The sequence below is a fragment of the Sabethes cyaneus genome, chromosome 2 (genome assembly GCF_943734655.1).
Source record: "Sabethes cyaneus chromosome 2, idSabCyanKW18_F2, whole genome shotgun sequence".
Taxonomy (NCBI): Eukaryota; Metazoa; Arthropoda; class Insecta; order Diptera; family Culicidae; genus Sabethes; species Sabethes cyaneus.
In genome coordinates, this window is record NC_071354.1 from 86,819,413 (window position 1) to 86,843,828 (window position 24,416).

Sequence of the window (24,416 nt, forward strand, 5' to 3'; positions counted from 1 at the left end):
TGGAGTCCGTGGCAGCCAATCCTGTGACAGAGCCCATTACCATGATCCACGCTCTATTGCAGCAAATAAACAAATTCCAGAGCGAACGCTCTCGTGCTGGTGTTTGTTCATCGATTTGAAAAAAGCATTTGACAGACTCAACCACGAAAACATCCAGAAGTGTTGTACCGTAAACGCAGATAATTTCGATCAGTTCCTAATTCGGATCACTCAACTAAAGTACCCGATTTTTAAAAGATTGAATTAAAATTTATAGCTCATTGGCAAGCTTTGATCATGAGGATTCCCATAAACTATGGTTTTTGATTCCATCTTCTAAAAATCGACTACTTTAGTTGAGTGATCGGAATTAGGAGCTGATCGGAATTACCCGCGTTCAAGGTACAGTAACCTCTTTTCAGGCCTATAAGTGTTACTGCTGGTGTGAGACAGGGTTGCATATGGTCTACGCTGCTGTTTCTCTAGTTATTGATGAGATACTAGTTGGAGCTATTGACAGTAGACGACGATTGTCCTGGAATCCTTTAACGATAGAGCAGGTAAATGACCTTGACCTAACCGACGAGATTGTCTTGCACGCAAAACAATACAGAGCAAGTTAGATAACCTCTCCGAGAACTCGCATGACAATCTCTCAAACTTTCAGGGCAACATGTTGAGCAGGTGGAAACCGTTCAATACCTTCGTAGTCAGACAATACCGGATGGTGATACCAAGACAGATCAGGAAGGTCAGGGATGCCTTTGAAGGTCTGCAAAACTTCTGGCGCTCAAACCAGATCATTTTCTATACTAAGGACTGGATGGTCACGACGAAGAAAACACAAAAACTGTGGCTATTTTGATTAAGAAATAGGTAGGAATTCATTTCAAGTCCTCGACATTGACATTCGACCGTCATCCTCATCACTATCTCAAGACAATGATTTACAGTGTTTATTTTTCTCTCTCTTCTATTTCAAAAAAGTAATAATTTAAGATTGAGTATATAGATATATTATTGAAAAACTTCTTGTATTGTGGACAACTACTATGCTCAGCAGTAAAAAGAAAATATTAGACAAACCTAAAAATCTTCTGCTTTCAAAACAGAGATAAATGGTGTAGAAATCTGTTGCTCTTGTTTGTCTTAGTAAAAAAAAGAATACAACGCGGTTTGTTATTTCTAATTCTTAACTTAAATACCTTGCTTTTGAATACCAGCGTGGAATTTAAAATAGTAAAAATTGATGAATTAGATAGAAAGCTGAAAACCAATCGAGTAAAATAAACCTTTAATGTATACAAAAACATACAATCCGTAATGAGAAAAGGCGTCTAATTGCTGTGTGAGATAGTCGTCAAGTCATTTTGGGTTTACGTTTTGCTCCTATTGTGTCACGTAGTTAATTAATTCGATTAATCTGCTGCTCAAGCGAATGGAAGGGTTACGTAGTGCCAAGCAATATTTTCAGCGCTCAAGTAAACAGTTTCGCCTGCCTGACTCGGAGAGTGAAGCTGTGACGAGACTGCACTGTGCGTTTTAGGTTGGAACAAATATTTGCGGCTCTCTGCGGTTATAGTTGAAATATGCAATTTTTGCTAGATAAAAATTACTATTTTCGAGTTACTGTTCTATCCAAATGGGTTAGTCTTTTGTTCTTATTTAAACGTTTTAGATTAAAGTTTTGAAAACTTTGTACTAAGAGTCGATAAAATTGTTTTTACTTAAAACGAATCTTTTGGTAACAGTTGCATTCTGCGGAAAAGTAATGTTTTTCAGCTTAGGCTTTCTGTCTAAACAGTCATGATGAAGCGGTTCCGATTGAGAGTGTAGCTGCATGCAGAAGCGCAGGCGACATTTCTAAAACCTACCTTATTTTGTTTTACGCTTGATGGTGTGCCAATGTTGCACGTTAAAATACGACCGGTTTTGTCAAATGCGCGTTCAGGGCGTTGTCCTTCCGGCAATCTACAAGTTTCATTTCTTTTTACTCTTTCCCAGTGTGAGTGTGTGATGGGAGGCAGCCATCTGCGACTTGCGCCGATTGAATTCGACAAACTCTTCCTCAAGCTTCTTGCGTGATTCCTCTAACTTACGCTTTTCTTCAGCGTGATCCTTTTTCAATTTATCGAATTTAGCATGCAGCTGCAAAGAAATGATGTTCGTATCCATCAGTAAAAAAAATGTCATTTAACCCTACCTCTTTTTCGCTCTCCTTCAACTCAGCTTCCTTTTCCTTAACACGAACAACGAACATTTGCCGGACCTCATCCTCCTTGGCTTGCAGATCAGCGAGATGATTGCTGCGCTTAGCTTCAAACGTTTGCTGGAATGACACAGGTTTGTTGTCGCTGTCGACATCGGTGAAACCCATTTGCTCGAGCCGTTTCTGACGGTACAATTCGTAATGCTTGGTATGCGTCTTCTCTCGCATATCCTCCATATTGGTACGAATCAGCATTTCGCGTAGTTTCACGAAGTCGCAGTGCGCCTCATTTTCCACCTGAACCGTTCCCCATGGATACTGACGTGCCCGAACAGTCTTATTGCCGACACGAACGAAATCAGTGCTGCCCACAACAGCGAATGGAATATGTGAGTTCATGGTCGCGTTAATCTCCGCCACAGACTCGTCATCGGTCGGAAACTGATAGATTTGAACTCCATTATTGCGAAGCTCTTCGTTGATTTTAGCCTTGAATTTGGACAATTCCGTTTTGGAAATAGTATCTGCTTTGGCAATAATTGGAATGATATTCACTTTCGAATCAAGCTTTTTCATGCACACCAAATCCAACGACTTAAGACCGTGTCCAGTCGGGCAGATGAAGTACAAGCAAATATGGGTGCGACTATCGTGATAAGTTGCAAGCGAACGCTTGATTTTCAACTCTTCTTGTAAAAATGTTTCGAACTGCTGATCGATGTAATCGACAACGGCTTTGAACGAATCGTCCTTGTTTATTTGATCTCCATAACCAACGGTATCGCAGATTGTCAGCTGTAAAGTACGGAATGTCACTTTTAGTCATGGTATATTTAGTTTTTTTGTGATGATTAGTATACATACCTTCAGCCGAACCATGCTTTCCTGCAGCTCATAGGTGTGAGCCTTTAGCTTTACGTTCGGCAACGAATGGGGACTTGGTTGAGATTCAAAATTCGTATTAAACAATGAGTCCATCAGGGTGGACTTGCCGAGACCGGTCTCTCCGATGCACAGAATGTTGAACACGAACCCATTCTGGACGCTCTTGCTGACCAGCTGATCCGGCAGACTGTCAAATCCAACATGACCGGACAGCTTCAGATTGCGCATTTGGTCGTTCTGTTAGAAATAAACAAAAACAATGATTTCATTAATGTTGGCAAAGTGAATTACACACGGTGTTAAATGCCTCATGCTGTGGCAATTTCTTCGCTATGCTCCGCATGCGGTTTCAAACCCCTGGTTAAATGATGTTCCACTGCAAAGCATGTTTACCTCAACTGCTACACCCATTGCAGACGTGCTTGCGTGTTGTTTCAGTCTGATCGACTATCTGACCCGGGCGGTTGTCTGTTTATGGTGTGCCGCTTCGATTGGTAGACGAGCACATTCGCTAAATGCATTATTTATGGATTAAATTTATTCAAAAAAATGTTGTTACGGAACGTTACTAATTTGTACATTGACCGAACCGAGGGCAATTCTTAGCTTGTCTGGTTTACCTACAAAGCACCCTAACAACAGCAAAACATTTCACTTTATTCGTGACCGAATCGGTAGGGTTTCACCTATAAAAATCTGCCTACCGGTATGCTGGTAAACTTGACGAGACAATATCAACATTTTATGATCTATGTTTGGGCTTGTACCATTTGCGACATAATCAACTGAGTATCGCTTTCACATACATACTGACAATATACACTATACTGTATCTTTGTATCTGGAGCGAAGAAATCAATACAATGCAAAAGTGATTTCGTGAGCTTTGCAGAATACTAATTGATTAAGCTGCATTGTTTGGCTTATTCGAGTATACGCACTTTCGTTATGCACTATTAGGAGCTAGTCGGAATGTCTTATAATACAATACAAATAGCAGTTCAGTTCAATGAACCTTTTGCATTGTTTCTTAAACTATTGACAAAATAAATCGTTAGAGAAATAATTTGGAAAGCAATAAACAAGAAGGCTTTCGCTTAAGGCATGGGTGAAAGGGAAAAGCATTTCGTTTAAGGCTACTGGACCAAATCACATAATAAAAATTGAATCTATTACTATGTTACAGATCCGCGAAATGTAACGAATATTTTATTCTACACAATATTTGCGCAATGAATATTTTAATTAGCAGAATATATGCCTCCCAGTTGGCTCCGTGGTATGACGCTGGTCTAATAAGCCAGTCGTCGTATGTTCGAATCTCGACTGGGAGAGGCTGTTAGAGTCAATAGGATTGTAGCAACTGGCCCTGCACTCTAACAGCTGGCTGCGAAGTCTGTCGTATAAAAAAAAAGAAGGTCAAGTTTCGATAACGGAATGTAGCACCTAGGCTTTGCTTTGCAGAATATATGTGAATAGTTCGTGTTTTATAGAGGCTATGTAATAGAACTAAATTTATTCATATATAATTCATCGGATTATTAACATTGTCATTGTCACGTGCAAGAATTCTTTGATGGTAGATTAGCAAAAAAGGTAAATAGTCATATTAAGCGATGGGAGGGTTGGTAGCATATTGTGTACTGGATAAGAGTTTTCTTGTAGCATGTGTAAACTCCGATTTGCGACAGAATGTCCAGTCCACTATATTCGCCAGCTTGCAGATAAACCAAGATTGCGAAACCTGTCTACGCCGACTTAGCGTGTCTAAATTCAACAGACGACAGCGGACTTCATACGGAGGTAAATATTGCTAGTCACTCCAAGAAGGTTGAGAGTATAAACGAACAAATTTTCTAGTCCACTGGCCCAAATAGACATGTGCGGAATCCAAGCGATGCCCGCAAACTCTAGCGTCGTCCGAACTAGCAATAAAGCGCTTTGAAGCAAAGTGAGTCATTGAATTCACCGGCGATCTTAAATATGAGCCCAAGACTACGATTGGACTTGTCAATTATGGCAAAAATGTGGAACTTCATAGTGAGTCTCTCGTCGAGCATCACTCTAAAATACGATGAATGCTGAACGATAGTACAATGAACGCTGATGACGCAATTTTTTTTTCACTCAATAACAATTGGTTCCCTACACACCAGTCGCGAAACAAGTTCTGCAGCTCTTTCAACATTCTGAAGTCCTTGATTCGTCTGAAGATTTTCAATTCGTCAGCGAAAAAAAAAAAGCTTTCCACCTATATTGAGTAGTAGCGCCGCGACGTTTATGTAGAAACGAAATAGTAGTGACCCTAAATTGCTACCCTGTGGTACTCCAGAACTATTTGTTAGCGCAGCAGACCGACAGTTACGAAGTCGTATGAAAACTTCCCTGTCCATAAGGTATGTTTCAACCATCTATAAAACCTTGTGGTATACTGAAGTTTTTCCAACTTGCTCAAACGAACAGCGTAATTAACAGTATCAAATGCGACTTTCAAGTCAGTAGGTCTCATTCGTACCTCTGACCAGTACATTTGACCATAGGAGGGACACTTGCACTGTCAAGAGGCTTCAGAGAGTAAATATAGATTTCAGCATGAAGGAAGGGTAAATGGAGGGGCCTGAGAATAAACCCATGCTAAAGTCACTTGACATCGAATGGCTTGATTCTACTGAGATTCGAACCCACGACCACTCGCTTGTCAAAGCAGACTCGATAACCTTGCGGCTACGGAGCCCCCCGTCTATCCAGAACATGCAGGAATTTTTCCAGAAAGTCTGAAAATATTGTTGCTGACGCCATAGATTGCAAATAGTAAATGAAAAAAATCCTTCACTCACTTTTCAGATTTTACTGAGGCGTTCAGGTATATATTTTTTTTTATTATGTACTACCAAAAGTAGTCTTTCAATGCTAATTCAAGATGCTTGATGCTTCCGAAAAGCTGCTTGAACAATCAAACTAACTTGAACAGTAGCAATACCGTGAAGGTCAAACAATTTCCAGTCCAAAAGTACAGTGGACCCCCGTTCGTTTGAACGATTCCTCATGCAAACTAACGGGGTTACTTTTTAATTTGAACAACTGGTAACCCGAAATATGCTGAAACCGCTGTGAACTGGCCGCCCTGCTCTTTGTTATTGTTTTGGTGGTTTGTTTCAGTCGGCAGTTGCAAGTGCGAATATTGCATTTTCTGATCGAATTTCTATCTTAATCGTTAGGAAAACGAAACGTGAAACCGATTAAACACGCTAGGTCAGTACAAACAAATCGTGTTTATGTGCATTGTCTGCATAAACAAATGATGTTATATTGAGAATGACATTTGAACCATTTTTAATTTGCACGTCGTGCAAACCAGCGGGGTTCAGATTAAAAAGTGTTCAGATTAAAAATGGTCAAACGAACGGGGGTCCACGGTAGTAATGTTCAGGTCAAGGTCTTCCCTTGTACTAATGTCGATGTATGAAAAAACTTTAAAGCCTTGCTAAAAGTAAATTTGGATGCCCCTTGTGGTAGGAGCTGGAACCATTTGACATAACTTTGTCTACATGTTTATGAAGAACAACTACTGGTGCAAGTTTCGTCAAAATATTCCACTACGTTGCGGAACAGTACAGATTGAAACTCTAACGATGTAAAAAAATCTTACACAAGCACCTGGAAAATCCAGAGTGGTCTGGATCAAAGTTGGCGAAATTTAGCACCTTCGCCAAAATCAATAGTGTGTAATGTTCTAAAAGGTTATAAGAAGAACTTAAGTGTGGAAAGGCGGTAAAGAACTTTTAAGAAAACCGGAACATAAAATATACTGGACTGGAGCTGACGGGCTTCTATCTTGCGTGGTACTTATCTACGGTACACCAGAAATGTTGAAAAACAGATCGGAATGCACTGAAATCGCTTTCTATGCGACTATTTAAGCGCGATTTGCAGAATTTACGCGGTATTTTGACGCGATTTTGGAATGTAAGCGGATGTGCTCTAGAAGTTTTGTTTTACGCGTAGTTTTTGAATTCGCAAGGTATGCTTCGCGTAAAAATGTAGATGAGTATGACTCTTGCAAACACCTATAGAATAGAGAGAAAACTTTCACTTTCACAAGACTTGCAGAGGATTTCGTGATCAAACCTATCAAATGATGCATGTACACCGCTTCAATTGGTGCTGCTCTGTTATGGCTGCGTTGACAGGATGAAACTATACTAACGAGATGAGTAGAAACTGAGCACTAAGTAATAATTGCATGCTAAGTGGATGCACGTTTGTGTCCGATTTTACAAAATCGGGATAATAAACATTTAGCGAATTCGTAAATAAACCTAATAATCCGAAATTAGTGAAAGCTACACAAAATTTAAGCGTAAACAATTATACTAAAAGGTTTTACCCGCTTCAAAACAAAAAATTCTAGTTTATCTTGAATGAACCTTGGGTTAATTTATGAATGCCTTGCAAGGTAATTCAATTGATTCAATTAAAACTGAGTGCTAATCGACCTAAGCCAAATTAATTTATGATGTGACTCGGTTGATCAATGATTATTAAAGAAAGCAAAGCTTTGGTTCTGCATTCCGCTTTCGGAACTACCATTTTTTACGCTGTAAACCACGCAAAATGATTGAAGGGCTAATGCTAGGATCCTGTTGGCTCTAACAGCTTCTCTCAGCCGAGATTCGAACATATGAGGAATGGGTTGCTAGATCAGTGTCATAACTCGAGGCCTTCAATTGTTGAGGGTCAATAAGACATCCTCGTTCATCAAGATTATTGGCTAGTTTCCAAACTCTAGTGTATTCAGATATCGAATAGATTCAAAAACACAAAACCATACATTTTCGAATAATAATAGATTTCATGAAGAGTTTCTATTAATATTTCAGGCATTTTTTCATATATAACATAATAATTGGACTGCACTCATTCGTATCAATATCCGCTTAAAAATCATTTCTTTGTTCTACAATATTTAATAGAAATGCATTTTGCACACCAACTGTTACCAATTGAAATTGTTGAATAACATAATGATGTTGGATCAGTCAACTCTGACTAGAAAAACTGATATTCGAAGTTTGCTTGCAACTTACTTCTTCAATACAGCATCACTTTCACTTACCTTCGCATGATGCATACGATGTTGCATTGCGCACCACTAACTTTAACTAGTTAAATTCAATAAGAGATACAAATAATGCAAATTTTGGGCTCCCTATAACGCTTTCTACGGACCTAAAAATTTCAACAGACTCTCACTACGCTTTGCCAGATAGAGCGAACAGAAAAGACTGGATCAAATCGAATGAGTACAATAAATCCGATCTTCCGGATGGATCAAAGTGTAGCCAACCTGCAATCAACCATCTGTTTGATAATCTAACTGTTCATTCGTTTACTTTTGCTTCCTCCAAAAAATCATCAAGTTTGGTAGATCTGCATATGTACAAGATGTACATCCATCATCGTTCAGTACATAGGCGCCAGCCAAGCATTCAAAAATGCCAAGAAGAAAACAGAACAATAACAAATAACAAAGCGATGCTTTGTTTTCTTACACTTGAAACTAAACTGCACATTTGCTCATCAACTCACGTTTCCCTAATTTAGAAATAGAGAAAACTTTAACTAACTAAAAAGTTTAATGCAAACGAAAGTCTCCTTCCAAAAACGGGCCGCTTAGCTTTCTTTCCCTCAACTAAGGTTGGAGGGCCTTGAAATGCACCGGTATACCTACTTACTAGAAAAGGTTGGCATGTCACGTACGACCTATTTTTGTTTGAATGGGTAGTTTTCTCGTCGGAGAAAATATGCGTATCTGCATACCTACTGGAAGCGCACAAACTCTGCGAAACCGTTCAACATATCACAGTAACTGTAATTATGTACACATCAACTAGGCTATAAATAAAATCATACACCATAGAATGCAATTAAAACTCAGTTTCATGGAATGCGAGCGTAACACGATATGAACTAAATAAGATTGACTGTTCTCTCTTGGTATGGCTTCAATCTTCTAACGTTACGCCTTCTGAACAAACAGGAAAACGTATCTTCCAAAGTAAATATAAATAATTGCATGAAATATAAGATATTCTTCTCAGTTTGTTTTAAGTGCATTCCTGCTGGAGCACTCCCTGTTCCAGCCTATTCCATTGGATCATTCTCCGGTGACGTTTTCCGAATGAAAATTATTTTTCACAGCGACGCCCTTCCATATTCACATCTTTACATTACATTAAATCACTAACGCACTGCTTATACTTTACAATATGTAGATGATGTCCGTGCAAAAACAATCACCATACAGGTAGCACACATAATTTTCAAACTTTTGTAAAATTCGACACAAAACTTTACCTTCTGCACTTCTACGTCTGCGGCCGCCATAATGAATCACTCAAGACTGAATCAGCGCACCCGAATGATGGCAGTTTTAAAGCGACTTTCCAATAGGAACAGTGTAGCCAAATGAAGCGAAAGGTAAAATGAACAAGAAACGCATGAAACCAGGTGTATGATAGCGTGGGTAAAGTAGTGACAAACCATTGAGCTTGCTGACGTTTGCCGCACGCACACATCGACGTGCGATTTGTTGTTGCTGTTGTTAGATTTTACATTGATTTTACACGTTTGTTTTTGTTTTCCCCCAGTTATACCCCGGTAAAAACATACGTTTGAGTGAAAAACGATAAGTTTTCGTAGTCTTTTGCACTGGGCTTAGCAAGCTCTATATATGGCAGTTACACTTAAGGCCCAAACAGAATACTGCGTCAACCCGGTAAATGGTTAAACCCACGTAAACCCATGGCAGCAAAGTGGCAATAGAGATTGCTGACATTTATCTTACGCACACTTCGCCGCGTATACGCATATAGAGCTGGCTAAGCCCAGTGCAAAAGGCTACAAAAACTTATCGTTTGTCACTCAAACGTATGTTTTTTTACCGGGGTATAACGGGGGGAAAACAAAAACAAACGTGTAAAATCGACCCCCCGGCTCGTCGCCATTTTTCTGTGACTGAAACTGAAACGTCAAAAACACTGGGCGGGAAATCACTTCATAGAAAATCAATGCGACGGCCATTGTTGTTTGGAGTACAATAGTGAAGGGTCCAACTTAATGGGGGTACTGTCAAACTCTGTAGACCAAGATGGCGATGTCGTGGAGGTGTGTAAAATCAATGTAAAATCACAGAGTAAGTTTTTGTGTGTAAAATCTGTCGGTAGCGCCCTCCAGAAATAAGGTTTTGCACGGGCGAGCATAACCTCACTTCTTTGACATCTATCAGTGGTTTGTTTACATGGACTTGGAACATGGGTTAACAAGTTGAAACTGAATATTGCTGAAGCCCTTAACGGCAAGTTAGAAAAGCACAAAAACTGCCATTCCAAGTAGTTTGGAGGGCGACACTGCTGGATAATACGCTTTTAAAACGTTAAACTCCAATTTATGCATATCGCGTTTGCCTAACAAATAGTAAACAAACCACGAGTGGATGTCAAATGGGTGAATTGCATTCATTCCGGTTCATTCGTGACGTCACCTTGCAAAACCTTATAGTTTGCCAAACGCTTAAAAATATATCCATGTACCTTTATTAATATTTCTTTGTGCTGGAGGTACACTCTTAAATGATTCTACCTGTAAATAGGTCAGATTTAGTTAAAGCTAGGTTGAAACTACTCAAAATGCCCTTAAAGTGTACAAACTCAAACTTTGGGTAAAAATTTCAACCAATTTTGGCTACTTGCTACCGATAATTGAATTATTCTCTATGACAAATAACGCACTTGTAAGTTCCTACTACCAATTTTTTGGTTAAAAAACTACTCAAAATCTGAGTTTGTACACTTTAAGGGCATTTTGAGTACTTTCAACCTAGCTTTAACTAAATCCGACCAATTTACAGGTAGAATCATTTAAGAGTGTACATAGCAGCGATAGCAGCGACATCAAGATTTAGTTTGCCACTTACTGCTCGAGGGGTGCTCTATTGAAGGATTACTCGTCGATTACATAAAAACTTTTTACACACTTTTTGTCAATTACCTGGTAGTCTGTTCTCTGTGGTAAAATCTACCAACAGCAACAACAAATCGCGCGTCGATTGTGCGTACGATAAACGTAGCCTTTTGCACTGGGCTTAGCAAGCTCTATATTCATCGGGAAATTTTTTCCATATAGCGAAATCGTTTCCCGATGCACACAATAAACCACCAATGCAGTCACACACTAGCAACCCTTACGCTTGCTTTCATTTTCGGGCAAATAATTCAAACTTGTGCGTGAACATCTGATTGGACGTGTGAAGTGTGCTTTTTATAATAACATATTTTGGTGCAAATTGGCCCACTTGTATTGAGATTGTTGACAGCTACCGTACGCACACTATGCCGCGTATACGTACACGCGATTTGTTGCTGCTGCTGTTGGTTTTTCCATGACGTTTTTCAAACTGGGGGAAAACAAATCACTAACACAACCGCAAATTAGCAAGCCCTATTACAGTTTTTGCAAAAATGTTAGTTGAGACAAATTGAGACAAACAAGACTAATTCAATTCCGAATGTGTTTTTCACAAAAACACCGGCAGAATCTAGGGCAGAATACTTATGAGAATTATCAATACTTTTCCATTTTGGGCCAACGATAACGACTGGCTGCATTTGACAGGTCGTACTGGCTGCATTTGACGTTAGAATTTTTCCTCTTCGCGAATCTCTCTCAGTAGGTTTTGACCAATAGACCAAATCAAGGTGACGTCATCTGGCAGATACTGGCGCCCTTGTTTACAAACAGATCGCAGAGTCCAAAAAAGTTTCAGATGTTAAACGGCAAGTTTGTTGTTTTAAACAGCATTAGGATAAATTTGAAACGCCATTATGCCTTTAAAATGTTAAAACACACGCTACATTGGCTATAAACGAAAAGGAAAATTTTCCAAAATGTAAACAAGGGCGCCAGTATCTGTCAATTGACGGTATGATGATTTGGTCTATAGACGGAGAGGTGTTTCGTGAAAAGTTGACAATCGCGGTCGCGGAGGTGCGTATGTTTTCCGACTAGCTTCCCGACAAGAAGTCGATTTGAGTTAAAAAATTTTGCATACGGCTCTTGCGGAAATCGTGATTATTGTTTATTAACCTTCATTTGCCAGGTAAGCTTTTTTTCTCAATAAGAAAACCAGTACTAATCGTTCAGATTTGGAAGTTGATAGAGTTGGAATACCATAATGTTATAAGGATATATGAAGATAGTCGTAGCGTTTGCCGTATGCAGTTCGATCACATGCTGCAGACAAAACATTGAGAATCATTTTTTATTTTCATTTTTTCATGAATTTTTTTGAGTTTGTTGCACAATATATAGCGCAAAAGTATGTTGACAGTGTTTGTTTTCGTAATTTGGGCTCCCCACAATAGTTACTGTAGCAACCCAGTTGGATGTAATGTTTTGGTAAGCGCAATCGTAGCTGATCAAAGTAATCAAAGCTCGCTGTATTTCACTCAGTGATACGAGCGCTACGTAGCGTGAGCATTACTACATACTACATATGGCGGATTAGATTTTTACACATCCCGCAAGATTAAGATGAATGTCTGTTCTCTGTGCCTAAACCATAGATCAGCCACAGGTTGAATAAAATCAGCTATAAAAGCGTTTGATCAGCCTGAAGCTTGGGGAGAGCTTGGGTTATAACTGCAGCAAAGTAACTAATATGACCACAGTCGATGATAACGGAACGGAAAATTTGTTGAATTGTGGACGTTTCTTTGCATAGAAATGGCACTTACGTCAGATGGTTTTTCCATTATTGCCACAATCTTTTCAAACAAATCATGTTTATTTTTATGTGTATTTTGTATATCATAAAGTAAAGCATGTGTAAAAAAAGTAGATTTTGGTGAAATTGGTTTTTACGTCAACTATGCATCCATGGGCAGTGTAGCTCGATATGCCGATGTCGATGGGGTGGTGCATTTAGTCGTTTCACTGCAATCTGCAATAGATCATTACACGGGAGCTCCTAACCACACTTTTTTGACAGCACTTGGTGGTTTGTTTACGTGGTGTTAAATTTTGAATTGAGTTTTCTATCTTTGTCCGGCAGATAATGATAGAAATTTATAGTTTTTATCAGGGGCTTGCGATGGGTGCCATGTTTTTGTTGCCAACATCTCAGCACATCTCGACAAAGGTTGGCAGCAAATCTACCTGTCAGACGGGCGCTATTTCTTGCATTTTTTGAAATAGCGCCCTTCGTTAAGTGGACTGTCAAACACCGTTCGTTAAGATACGGATAGCACCCCGCTGGTTTTTATTGAAGAGAAAGTGCCTTACATGCATTTTACAGAAATTGATGCAGTAATCCTTCACAAAATTTCAAATCGAAACTGCTGGATGTGACAAAAACATGTAAACAAACCACCAAGTGGTGTCATTTGACGGCAAAATGACGTCATCGCAAAATGATCTATATTTAAAGTAAACAAGAAAGTAAAACCCAAGGTAAAACCGAGGTAAAACTCGGGTAAAACCTAAGTAATCATCTGCCCACGCATCTGCCATTCTATTTATCGCAATAACTCTATTCTCTGACATAGATCATTTTGCGATGACGTCATTTTGCCGTCAAATGACACCACTTGGTGGTTTGTTTACATGTTTTTTGTCACATCAAGCAGTTTCGATTTAAAATTTCGTGAAGGATTACTGCATCAGTTGCTTTAAAATGCATGTAAGGTGATTTCTCATAAATAAAAACTATAACTTTTTATCATTATCTGCCGGACAAAGATAGAAAACTCAATTCAAACTTTAACACCATGTAAACAAACCACCAAGTGCTGTCAAAAAAGTGTGGTTAGGAGCTCCCGTGTAATGATCTATTGAAGGATGAACGAATAATATATATTTTCTTCACCTTATACTTTATTTCATTGGCACCGATACGAACGGAGAGGTGTTTCGTGAAAAGTTGACAATCGCGGTCGCGGAGGTGCGTATGTTTTCCGACTAGCTTCCCGACAAGAAGTCGATTTGAGTTAAAAAATTTTGCATACGGCTCTTGCGGAAATCGTGATTATTGTTTATTAACCTTTATTTGCCAGGTAAGCTTTTTTTCTCAATAAGAAAACCAGTACTAATCGTTCAGATTTGGAAGTTGATACACAATGGTGCTGAAAATGAATTGTCATCACATCTTGATCATTGCGTCAATCTGGCTGGCTAGCTGTCTATAATAGACAGTCTATCAGAAGAAAGCAACTAAATGTAAAGTTCAATAGCTGAGATAACCGGCTTGGACAAATTTCAGATCCCGTTTACTATATAAAACGATGGAAGAACGTACCGGTATGGAGCGTATCTACGGTGGCTGCGAGGGACCGGATGCAATGTACGTGAAATTAATCTCGTCGGACGGGCACGAATTTATCGTGAAACGAGAGCATGCACTCACCTCGGGAACAATTAAAGCGATGCTTTCCGGGCCTGGCCAGTTTGCGGAGAACGAAGCAAACGAGGTCAACTTCAGGGAAATACCGTGAGTAAAGATTACTTGATGTTCGTAAATATGTGCAATAGTCTGGAGCATCTAGACTCGTTCATTATGTAATTAAACGAATTAAACATCTTTCCAATAATAGGCGACTCTTATCGCAAGCTGCATGCGACTAGATTATGCTCGATTTTTTTTTTCAATCTACTGCAAGTAAGCCTTCTAGGTTGATCAGGCGAACTTTGGAATCTGATAGCCTACAACGTTAGTTGAGTCTTATCTATGCGCATACGGCACCAAACAGTCGCGAACGTCTCATAGTTATCCTTATCATTGCTGGAAGAGTAATCAAACAAAATTAAGATTTGAATTCCTTCTACATGTTCTGCGTTTACAAATCTACCGTAATTGATTAGGGAAACAACATTTTTTTAATCTTCTTTGTTTTTATACTTCTAGCTCTCACGTGTTGGAAAAAGTTTGCATGTATTTTACATACAAGGTGCGCTATACTAACAGTTCGACCGAGATTCCGGAGTTTCCGATCGCTCCGGAAATTGCGTTGGAACTTCTGATGGCTGCTAACTTTTTAGATTGCTAGAAATATTTACCCTGTGCGATGTGTACTAAATGAAGATACATAGGCCCTCAAATGCGAGTAAACGGCGACGAATGAATGGTGAAGTATAGAGATCGGTTGATTCTATTATAATCTAAACAAGAGAACTCGAAAATTGCGCTGTTTGTGTTAATACATCATTAGAAACGCACTACTAACAATTCATTAAAGTTTGCATACATCGTTTCTAAACCTCTGAAATATTGATTGCTATGTTTAGCAACGACATGTACCAGCACGTTTCCGAATCCCAAAATACTAAAACATTTACCGACGTTTGAAAATAATTGCTCGCTCTACTATCTGTGGGGAAACATTTTTTTTTAACGATAGATATTTAATACTCTGAATCGACGAATTTTCTCTAAAAATTGGACAGACTATTCTACCCCGCAGATACACAACGAAGACCTATTTGTAGAATTTCCAACCTTCACGTATAACCGTTATACTAGGATGCTGCAAAAATTTGAATGTTCTTGTATTCAAACAATTTATTTAATAAACAAGTTGGGAATGTTAGCTACCTATATTAACCTACCTAGTTTGTCATCCTAGAAGAACTTTTGTGAATATTTAAAATCCTAGCATTGTAAGTATTGTAATTTATTTGTTATGTGTTGGTTTCAGTTGCTTGATACATTGACGACGAGCAAATATTTTCAGATACACCAAAATTGCAGACCTTTTAACATCGTGAGATTTGAAATATATATTTAAAAATTTCAATGACGTTATCATACAGCTACGTACATTAAATTTTTTTCGGTGTGACCCTAACAATGTCTGCAAGATTGCGTTTCCATTTCCTTAATACTACGTTTTAATTGATCAATTTGTTAATACGATAGAAAAAAAGAACAACATTAAACACGGATTGGAATAAATGTAATAGGAAACACAATTTAAGAAAATTTCTTGTACTCAGTTATGGTGTGAAATGTATACAAGCGAGTACATAGCAGTAATAAATATAATACGGACATGGATATGAAGATTCTTTTGTTTTTCCATTTGTAGAACACGAAAGAATATATAATTTGATTATTTTGATCAAATAAGTAGTATATTTTTGAAAAAAATTCTCTCATTTCTAAATATGCCGTTTTGAAAAGTTACTGTTGACAAAAAAATCAATTTTTATGGAAAACGAACCCTTGCCCCTTGCGTGGTGTCCAACATATCAAAATTTCATTCCAATCAAACATGCTTACATACTGGTTCATTCCCCCGATCCGGCAAAACAAAGAGATGAAATCAGAGATCTCCACTGTCGACGGCCCGACGATTACCCGCCATGGTTTTTACCTGTAATGAATGAGAACACGTGAGAACGTGGAAAGACACAAATAGAAGAAGATACAACGAAACCAAATCTTCCCGGAGAAAAAGCGCTACCTGGAAGAGCATAAATATGCAGAATTGGAGCGGCTGCATCGTTATCTGGAAACGCGAAACTTTTACTAGAAACTGAACGGATCCCACAAAGGTTTCTGACGGATGATCACAAAGTGACCGAAAAGTAGAAGCAACACTTCGACGAACACCTGAATGGCGCCCAGACGGAGAACCATGGCGGCGGAGAAAGCGATTTCGACGGTGCAACAAACAGGAAAGAGGCGCTAGCCCCAACGATAGGCGGAGATAAGGAGCAGATCATGCAGATAAAGAACAATAAATCAGCTGGAATGACATCGGAGCTTATTAAAATGGGACCAGAAAAGCTGGCCGTTGGATGCACCGGCTAAATGTGAGTATTTGCGATACGGAACAACTACCAGAAAAGTGAAAAGAGGGGGCTATCTGCCCGATCTACAAAAAGGGCGACAAATTGTGAGTGCTGTCCCAAATAATTTTCCGCTGACTATCACCAATTGCGAACAGATTTGTAAGAACTTGTCAAGCCGGATTCGTCGAAGGTCGGTCTACAACGGATCAAATACAGGCCTCTAAAAGGGCCGTGAATACAGAGTTCTCACGCATGATTTGTTCGTTGACTTCAAAGTCGCATATGATACAATCGACCGGAAAGAACTATGGAAAAGCATGGACGAGATCAGCTTTCCCAGGAAGCTCATAAAACTGATTCAGTCTACGATGAATGGTACACAATGCTGTGTTCGGATTGTCAACTTCATTCAAATCACACAGATGGCTTCGTCAAGGTCTCTCAAGCCTGCTGTTCAACATAACGCTACAAGGTGTTATGAACCGAGCGGGCACGCTTTTCAACAAATCTAGTCAATTCATCTGCTTTGCCGATGACATGGATATTATCGGCAGAACATCTGTGGCGATGGTTGACCAGTACACCAGACTGAAGCGCGAAGTAGAAAAGATTGGGTATATAAATATGGATCACTCCATGTGATTATCAATAAAAAAAAAAATATTTATTACTTCACAGCTTATTACTAATTACATTCACTTCTTCACTCAACAAAACGATAACTTAGACTGAACTGAGCTCCTGACTAAACGAACCTAACTACCTGACTATCACTGGCCACACACCTGCTGCGTCAGGGATTCCGCATCCGCTCCACCGCTGCTGGTGAGTGCCCGGTGCCGAAGTCTTGCTGCATCAGGGAAACCGTATCCGTTGCGCTGGCAGCATGTCTCCGTTTTGGTCTGGAATGTTGTGTTGGCTGCTTTGCTGACGAAGTTACTATGATGAAACTTGCGAAGAGCCCACGTGTTGCTGACGTTGTAGATTCGGATAGTCGGCCGTCTGGTACACGGTGCGGGAATGTCCATAACTTCCCCCTTGCTAGATTGAAACGTCTCGGTTCAACCTATGAACTGGATTCGGGAACTCGAACAGCCGTCCTCCGCCTAAGTTGTTGGAGTTCCTTGATGATGTAGATCAGAACAGCTGTAACGATCATTGTTAACATGATGATGCTATAGACTAATCTCAAGATTTTAGTCTTGACCTTGGAATGAGGTCATACATATATTAATATTTTTTTTTGAAACGATGGTTCTACAATTGATGAAGGGACGGTAGGGGAAAGAAAATGAAAACTTTTGGTGAAGGAGGGGGAAGAGCGGAAAGGAAGGGGGGGGGGTATTGGTAGCTATGCTTGACAAGTAGTCATTTTGACTCCTACCTTTTGTCCAATGCTGGAAGGTGCATGAGTCGAACCAAGCTGTAATCTGAGATTACAACCGGATTCGAACCCACAACACCCTCCAGGGCATGTGGTTCGCTGGTACTTGTACCTTTGAACCATAGAGGCGCTGGACAAAAGGAGACCGCAAAATCCACTTCTCAAGGATAGCTACGCGTGTTGGTTGTGTTATCGACACATATTGTGCCGCTTCCTGCATCAATTGCAGATTACCACCGAGCGAGAAGTTTTAATCTAACTACTATTTACTTTCAGGACGACGACACTGTGCCGGCCCTTACGACTTGCAAGGTACTGCACGTGACGCTGTTCGTCCGTCAGCGTATGTTAGCCGCGAAATCAAGCATAGCTACCAATACCCCCCCCCCCCCTTCCTTTCCGCTCTTCCCCCTCCTTCACCAAAAGTTTTCATTTTCTTTCCCCTACCGTCCCTTCATCAATTGTAGAACCATCGTTTCAAAAAAAAAATATGATGATGCTTCCAAAGTTTGTCAGGTTGTCTCGTTGATTTGTGTTCTCTAAACGATTTATTCTGTGACGATTGCTAAACTGCAAGTCCTGGAGCTCTTCCATGGGTTTAACTTTGGCGTTGATTTTCTTAACATTGACAAAATGAAGTGGAAGAATGATAGGTTCTGAAGAAAATTTGAAAGTTTTGCTATCGAAACGCTGTTGGTCGATTTCAATCGAACAATTGTCGAACGTTACGAAAAATGATCCGGTGAGATTTTTTGCTCCGAATCCGCAGGTGTTTTCAAGATGAACGGGTTTGATAGCGTTTTTCAATAGTATTCCACTGTTTTCCACAACTTGGATTTCTAACGAATCAGGGTGGCTGGCGAAAGTACATCTGCTTGGATTACCATGGAACAATTGATGGTAGCATTGATCATCGGTAACATTTATAAGATTCTGTATGTCACATAGGGATGTTCCTTCGATTTGACCACATTTTCCGTCCAATAGAAAAGATTCGACATTGTTGGTAATAGCAAATTTACTAGTGATCTCAATCACCTTCCTATCAATCGGAATTGGTTCGATACGGAGTAGCTGGTAGTAGCCTTCTCGAATTTTTGGGATTTTTATAATGATGATTATCGAACCGTCGTGATGGTATGCTGCAGACTCCAGGTATTCATACGTTTGATCGTGGTTGCTGATATTTATGCCTTGCGACTGTAGAATTTGCGTGACCAACTCTAATTCCTTAGGCAGAAGAAGTGCTGTCGAAATTACTCCTAGTCTGGAGAGCTGGATTGCGCCGAAGATGATGTCTAGATGGTAACGTATGTCGTCCAGGTTGAAGATGATATTATGAATGTGAAGTGTGTGCTGCCAGTCGAATGATTTGTCTAGCCCTAATCTAGCTTGTTTAACGATTTTACTAATTTCGACTGATTGCTTGAATATTTGCTTCGTGAGGTTATTCATACGTTTGCCGAACATGTCATTTATTCTAATTTGTTCATTATTCTCATTTATCAATATGTTATTAGAATTTCTAATATTTTGAATTTGATTGGTTAGCTTTAAAAGGTCTTCGTTATCAAGGTTACCCGTAATTGATTTGATTACTGAACCTAATATTTCAATGCTTCTTTTTTGTTTGTATCTTGGAGTTAATGTTTGTAATATTGTACTAGCTTGCATGTGTTTTTGTTTTACAATTTTAGTGATTTCATCTAATTGAGGGTTCCCTTCTAAATCAGTTATTATTGCTTCGTATTGTCTAAGTATTGAATGGAACGCATGTAACTTGAATTCATGAATAAGCTTATGGTAACCTTGTTTTAAGTATGTTCTTCCAATTTTCAAAGCAAAAATACCAGGATTGTTGTTCAAATCCGTAATTTGTAAATGAGATAAGGGGTTGGTTGAGGTTGTATGGACAATGATGAGGATGATGAGGGTGGTGTGGATAACTGTTGTCATTTTGTTGTAGGCTGAAAAGAGAAGAGCTAAAACAGAACCAGAAAAAAAATGGGTATTAGTGTTATGTTGGTTGGCTTGTTTTCCTTTTTCTTTTCAATTTGGTTTTGTGTATCTTTTGTCCAGTATCGTCTATAACATTGACGTCTCTGTTTTCTGTGATTTTAATTTCTTTATATCTTTCCTGGTGTTTAAGATTATTTCTTTTGCACATATACGCTATGTCATTTGGGTAGAAATGTTCAGGATTTTCTCTTGTCTTGTTTATCTTTTCAAGTTGTTTTTGCTTCGCTTTTGTGTTATGAAGAATGAATTCCTGATAAAACTTTTCTTTCAGGCGAATGCGTTCTTCTAAGTCTTCGGGAAGCTGTTCTTGGTTTTTTATGCCATAGAAAAGCTCTTTTGGTGTGTAGTTAGTTTGGGAGTGGATGGAATCATTGTAGATGGACACAGCTAGGTTTATTTTTGCAGTTTCGGAGAGGTTTTTTGTAGAGGGTTTGTTGGATAAAATGTTATGTAGTTCCCGTAGGGTACGGTGAACGATTTCTATTGTCCCATTTGAGGATGATTGTCCAACACTGGTATAATGGTATTGGACTTGGTTATCTTCGAGGAATTCGCGTATTACGGCAGATGTAAACGCTGGTTCTTGATCCATCACTATGAGGGAAGGTTTTCCTAGTGTTCCGAGAAATTTCGAGATAGATTGAAGGATGTGCACACTGTTCCGAGTTCTAATTGGTAGTGCAAGTACAAGTCTAGAAAATTTATCACAGAAGGTGAGATAATGCTTCTCTTTGATAATAAAAATGTCCATATGCACAATTTTAAGGGGTTTATCTGGGATTTCAGTTAATAGGAATTTTTGTTTGTAGGGTCGCCGTTCGTACTTGGATTTTTGGCACAATTTGCATAAATTTATATAACGTGTTACTTGGGACTTCATGTGTGGGAAAAAATATGTTTGGGCTAGGTGTCTCGTAGTTTCGTTGATACCTCGATGGTTGGCATCATGTTGGTTTTGTATAATTTGGTTTTGCTCTAATTCATCGGTAACATCTGTGAGAATTTTTTCAGTCCAATAGATTTTGAATGTTTTTGCTCTAGAGAAATAATTCTTATAAATCGTTTGCAAATTAAGGAGTGTGTGTTGGTCACAGAAAAGGCCGTTAGCACAGTTCGGTGATGCACGTTCCTTTAGAATGTTTATAAGTATAGCGGGGCTGAACACTGGTTTTTTGATAATTGTTCTATGGTAGTTTCTAAAGATTGTGTTGCACTCTATGCTATTTTCGTTAGAGATTTCTAAAACTATTTGGTTTCTAAAATCATTGAGCGGTCTCTCGGTTGAGGGAATGAAATCACTGTCGTCAGTGTCTGCAGAATGTTGTGTCATGCTGTCACTGGAAGTGTTTGCGTTTACTTCTATTTCAGGTTGAATTCTGGAAAGAGCATCTGCGTTACTGTTTTGTGTCCCTTTTTTGTAGTTTATTTCGAATTCGAATTCTTCTAGGGCCAATTTCCAATGAAGAAGTCGTTTGTTGAGATCGTTTTTCTGTCTAAGCCAGATTAACGGTTTGTGATCTGTTCTGATTTCAAACTTAGTTCCAAATAGGTAAGGTCTAAAATGCTTTACGGACCATACGATAGCTAATAATTCTTTTTCCGTTGCTGAATATCCCACTTCGGTATCATTCAGTGTACGTGAAGCATATGCAATTGGGTGTTCTTTGCCATCGTCGAAGCGTTGGGACAAGACAGATCCTAAAGCAAAATCGCTAGCATCGGTTTCGAGAATAAATTTTCTTTCGAAGTCAGGGTATTTCAGCAGAGGGTCTGTAGTTAGAATTTTTTTACAATCATTGAAACATTGGATGAATTCCGCATTATGTATAATCTGTGCATCTTTTTTAAGACATTTGGTCATTGGTTTCGTTAATTTCGCAAAGTCTCGGATGAATTTTCTATAATAACCCAGAATACCGAGAAAGCCTTTAATTTCGGTTGGTGTTTTTGGTATTGGCCAGTTTATAATTTTATCGATCTTGTTCGGGTTCGGTTTGATTCCATCTTGTGTGACTACATGTCCCAAGAATTCGCATTCTTTCTGAAGAAACTCGCACTTGTCAAGTTGTATCTTCAAGTTTGCTTTTTCTAGTTTGTGTAGTACTTTGTTCAGGTTATCCAGATGTTGCTGCAACGAGTTTCCGAAGATTATAATGTCGTCTAGATAAACTAGGCAACAATTTCCAATCAAATCGCCTAAGATGCTGTTCATAGCTCTCTGGAAAGTTGAGGGAGCATTTTTAAGGCCAAAGGGCATTCTGATAAATTCAAAGTGTCCTTTGTCTGTGCTGAACGCTGTTTTCGGGCGGTCTCTTGGATTGACTTCGATTTGATGAAATCCAGATTTAAGGTCAAGGGTAGTGAAGTACATGCTTCTTCCTAACCTGTCTAGAATTTCATCGATATTTGGAATCGGAAACTTGTCGTCGATTGTCCGTTCATTTAGCTTTCGATAGTCTACGACTACGCGCCATTTCTGTTTCCCGCTGGCATCGGCCTTTTTTGGCACGATCCAGATGGGCGAGGTCCAGGGTGAAATCGAGTGCTGTATTATTCCATCAGCAAGCATTTCATTGATTTGTTTTTCGACCTCTTGCTTATGAACGTGGGGATACCGATATGTTTTTGTATGGATGGGTATGTCGTCAACCGTTTTTATTTGATGTTGTATGGATGAAGTGCACGATAATTTAAAATTTTCGTCGTGTATAATATTTGAATGTTTCGAAAGTACATTAAGTAAAGCATGTTTTTCTTCTATGTTCAGGTGCGAAATTCTAATGAGTTTCGCGACATCCTGACAGCTTAGCTTTTCGTGTTCTGAAGTTTGGTTTAAATTAATTTCGACTTTTGAGAGAATTCCGTGTACTTGTGCAGGTTTTGTCCATTTGAATGTGATTTGTTCGCCATAATTCATGCTTAGAGCTTTAATAAATCCATTTTGAGATTTGTAGAGTCCGGCAGGAACTTCTGCGTCTCCTATCCTGATTGGTCTTTTTAGTAGAACGTCACCACTTTTTTCTGTTACTGGTATTTCCAAAACTGTAGCAGTGTGAGCATTAAGTTTAATTTCCGGTGATCCAAGATTTCGTATGTTCAGCTTGACCGTTTGTTTTGGTAAAACGAGTCTGTGGTTTGCAATATCCAAAATTGCTTCAAGTTCTGAAAGAGTTTCATATCCCAAAATACCATCAAAAAATGAATGGAATCTGAGAAGGTAAAAATTAGCTTTTTCGCCAGTAGCAAACAATTTAATGGCTACCTTTTCACTGCTTTTGTGACTACCTGAGCTATTTGAAATTTTAATTGTTTTGCATGGAATCCGTACGTTTTTTGGAACCAAATGTGGAGATATGAAATTTTTATTTGCACCACTGTCTATAAGGATTTTTGCCTGTTTGCCAAAAATGTTAAATGTGATAAATGGTAGGCCGTTAGTAGCATTTATTTCATAATGTCCTTGTAAGAGCCTATCTGAAAATTTGACTCTTCTTCCGCTTCTGAAGCTTCACTATCTGTTTCAATTTCTTCATCCTTCTCGGCAGTATGGTTGAAAAGCCTATTTCGTTGATTAGATCTAAGGGATGGGTCGATATCCATGGGCGTAATTCTGTTTCTGTCCGATGATGGTCCAGGTTTTGGATTGGAATAATTTTTCTCTTGATTGAATGGTTTGTAGTTCTTTTCTTGGTTAAATGGCTTGTAAACTTTGCTATGGTGAGGTTGCTCGTGTGCAGGTTGTGTTTGAGATTTCGTTTTTTCTGCGTTTTGGAAGCGACATAAGAATGCGTATGCCGTTTCTAAATCGCTTGGCTGAGCAGTTTGGGCATACCCAAAATATGGTTTACTCAGTCCATTGATAAAAGCTGCTAGAACTTCTTGTTCTAAGAAATGATTTATTGCAACCCAGTGTTGGTTGTAAGTATCGTTTCGTTTGGCTAGAGATTTCATGTTTATCATGATCTCTTTCGTACGTTTGTAGTACGTGTGCAAGGAATCTTGCATTTTTGTTGACCATAGTTGTGTCTGGTATGTAGCAATATTGTTACGATCACCATAAACACTTTCTAGGACTGTTGCCACCTCTTCGAA

General features: G+C 39.0%; 2 protein-coding genes across 2 annotated transcripts; one reads left to right on the forward strand and one right to left on the reverse strand.

The window, feature by feature from the left end:
* Positions 1–982: 982 nt before the first annotated feature.
* Positions 983–9,462, reverse strand: LOC128734332 (septin-2). The gene is made up of 4 exons (XM_053828473.1): positions 9,431–9,462; positions 3,053–3,310; positions 2,183–2,983; positions 983–2,127 (listed from the first exon to the last, which is right to left on the reverse strand). The coding sequence occupies exons 1-4, from the start codon at positions 9,458–9,460 to the stop codon at positions 1,960–1,962; spliced, it is 1,257 nt and encodes a 418-aa protein (XP_053684448.1). The 5' UTR covers positions 9,461–9,462; the 3' UTR covers positions 983–1,959.
* Positions 9,463–14,040: 4,578 nt separating this feature from the next.
* On the forward strand, positions 14,041–16,176 carry LOC128734110 (elongin-C). Its single transcript, XM_053828127.1, has 3 exons — positions 14,041–14,184; positions 14,391–14,618; positions 15,033–16,176. The coding sequence occupies exons 2-3, from the start codon at positions 14,413–14,415 to the stop codon at positions 15,172–15,174; spliced, it is 348 nt and encodes a 115-aa protein (XP_053684102.1). The 5' UTR covers positions 14,041–14,184; positions 14,391–14,412; the 3' UTR covers positions 15,175–16,176.
* The last annotated feature ends 8,240 nt before the right edge of the window (positions 16,177–24,416 follow it).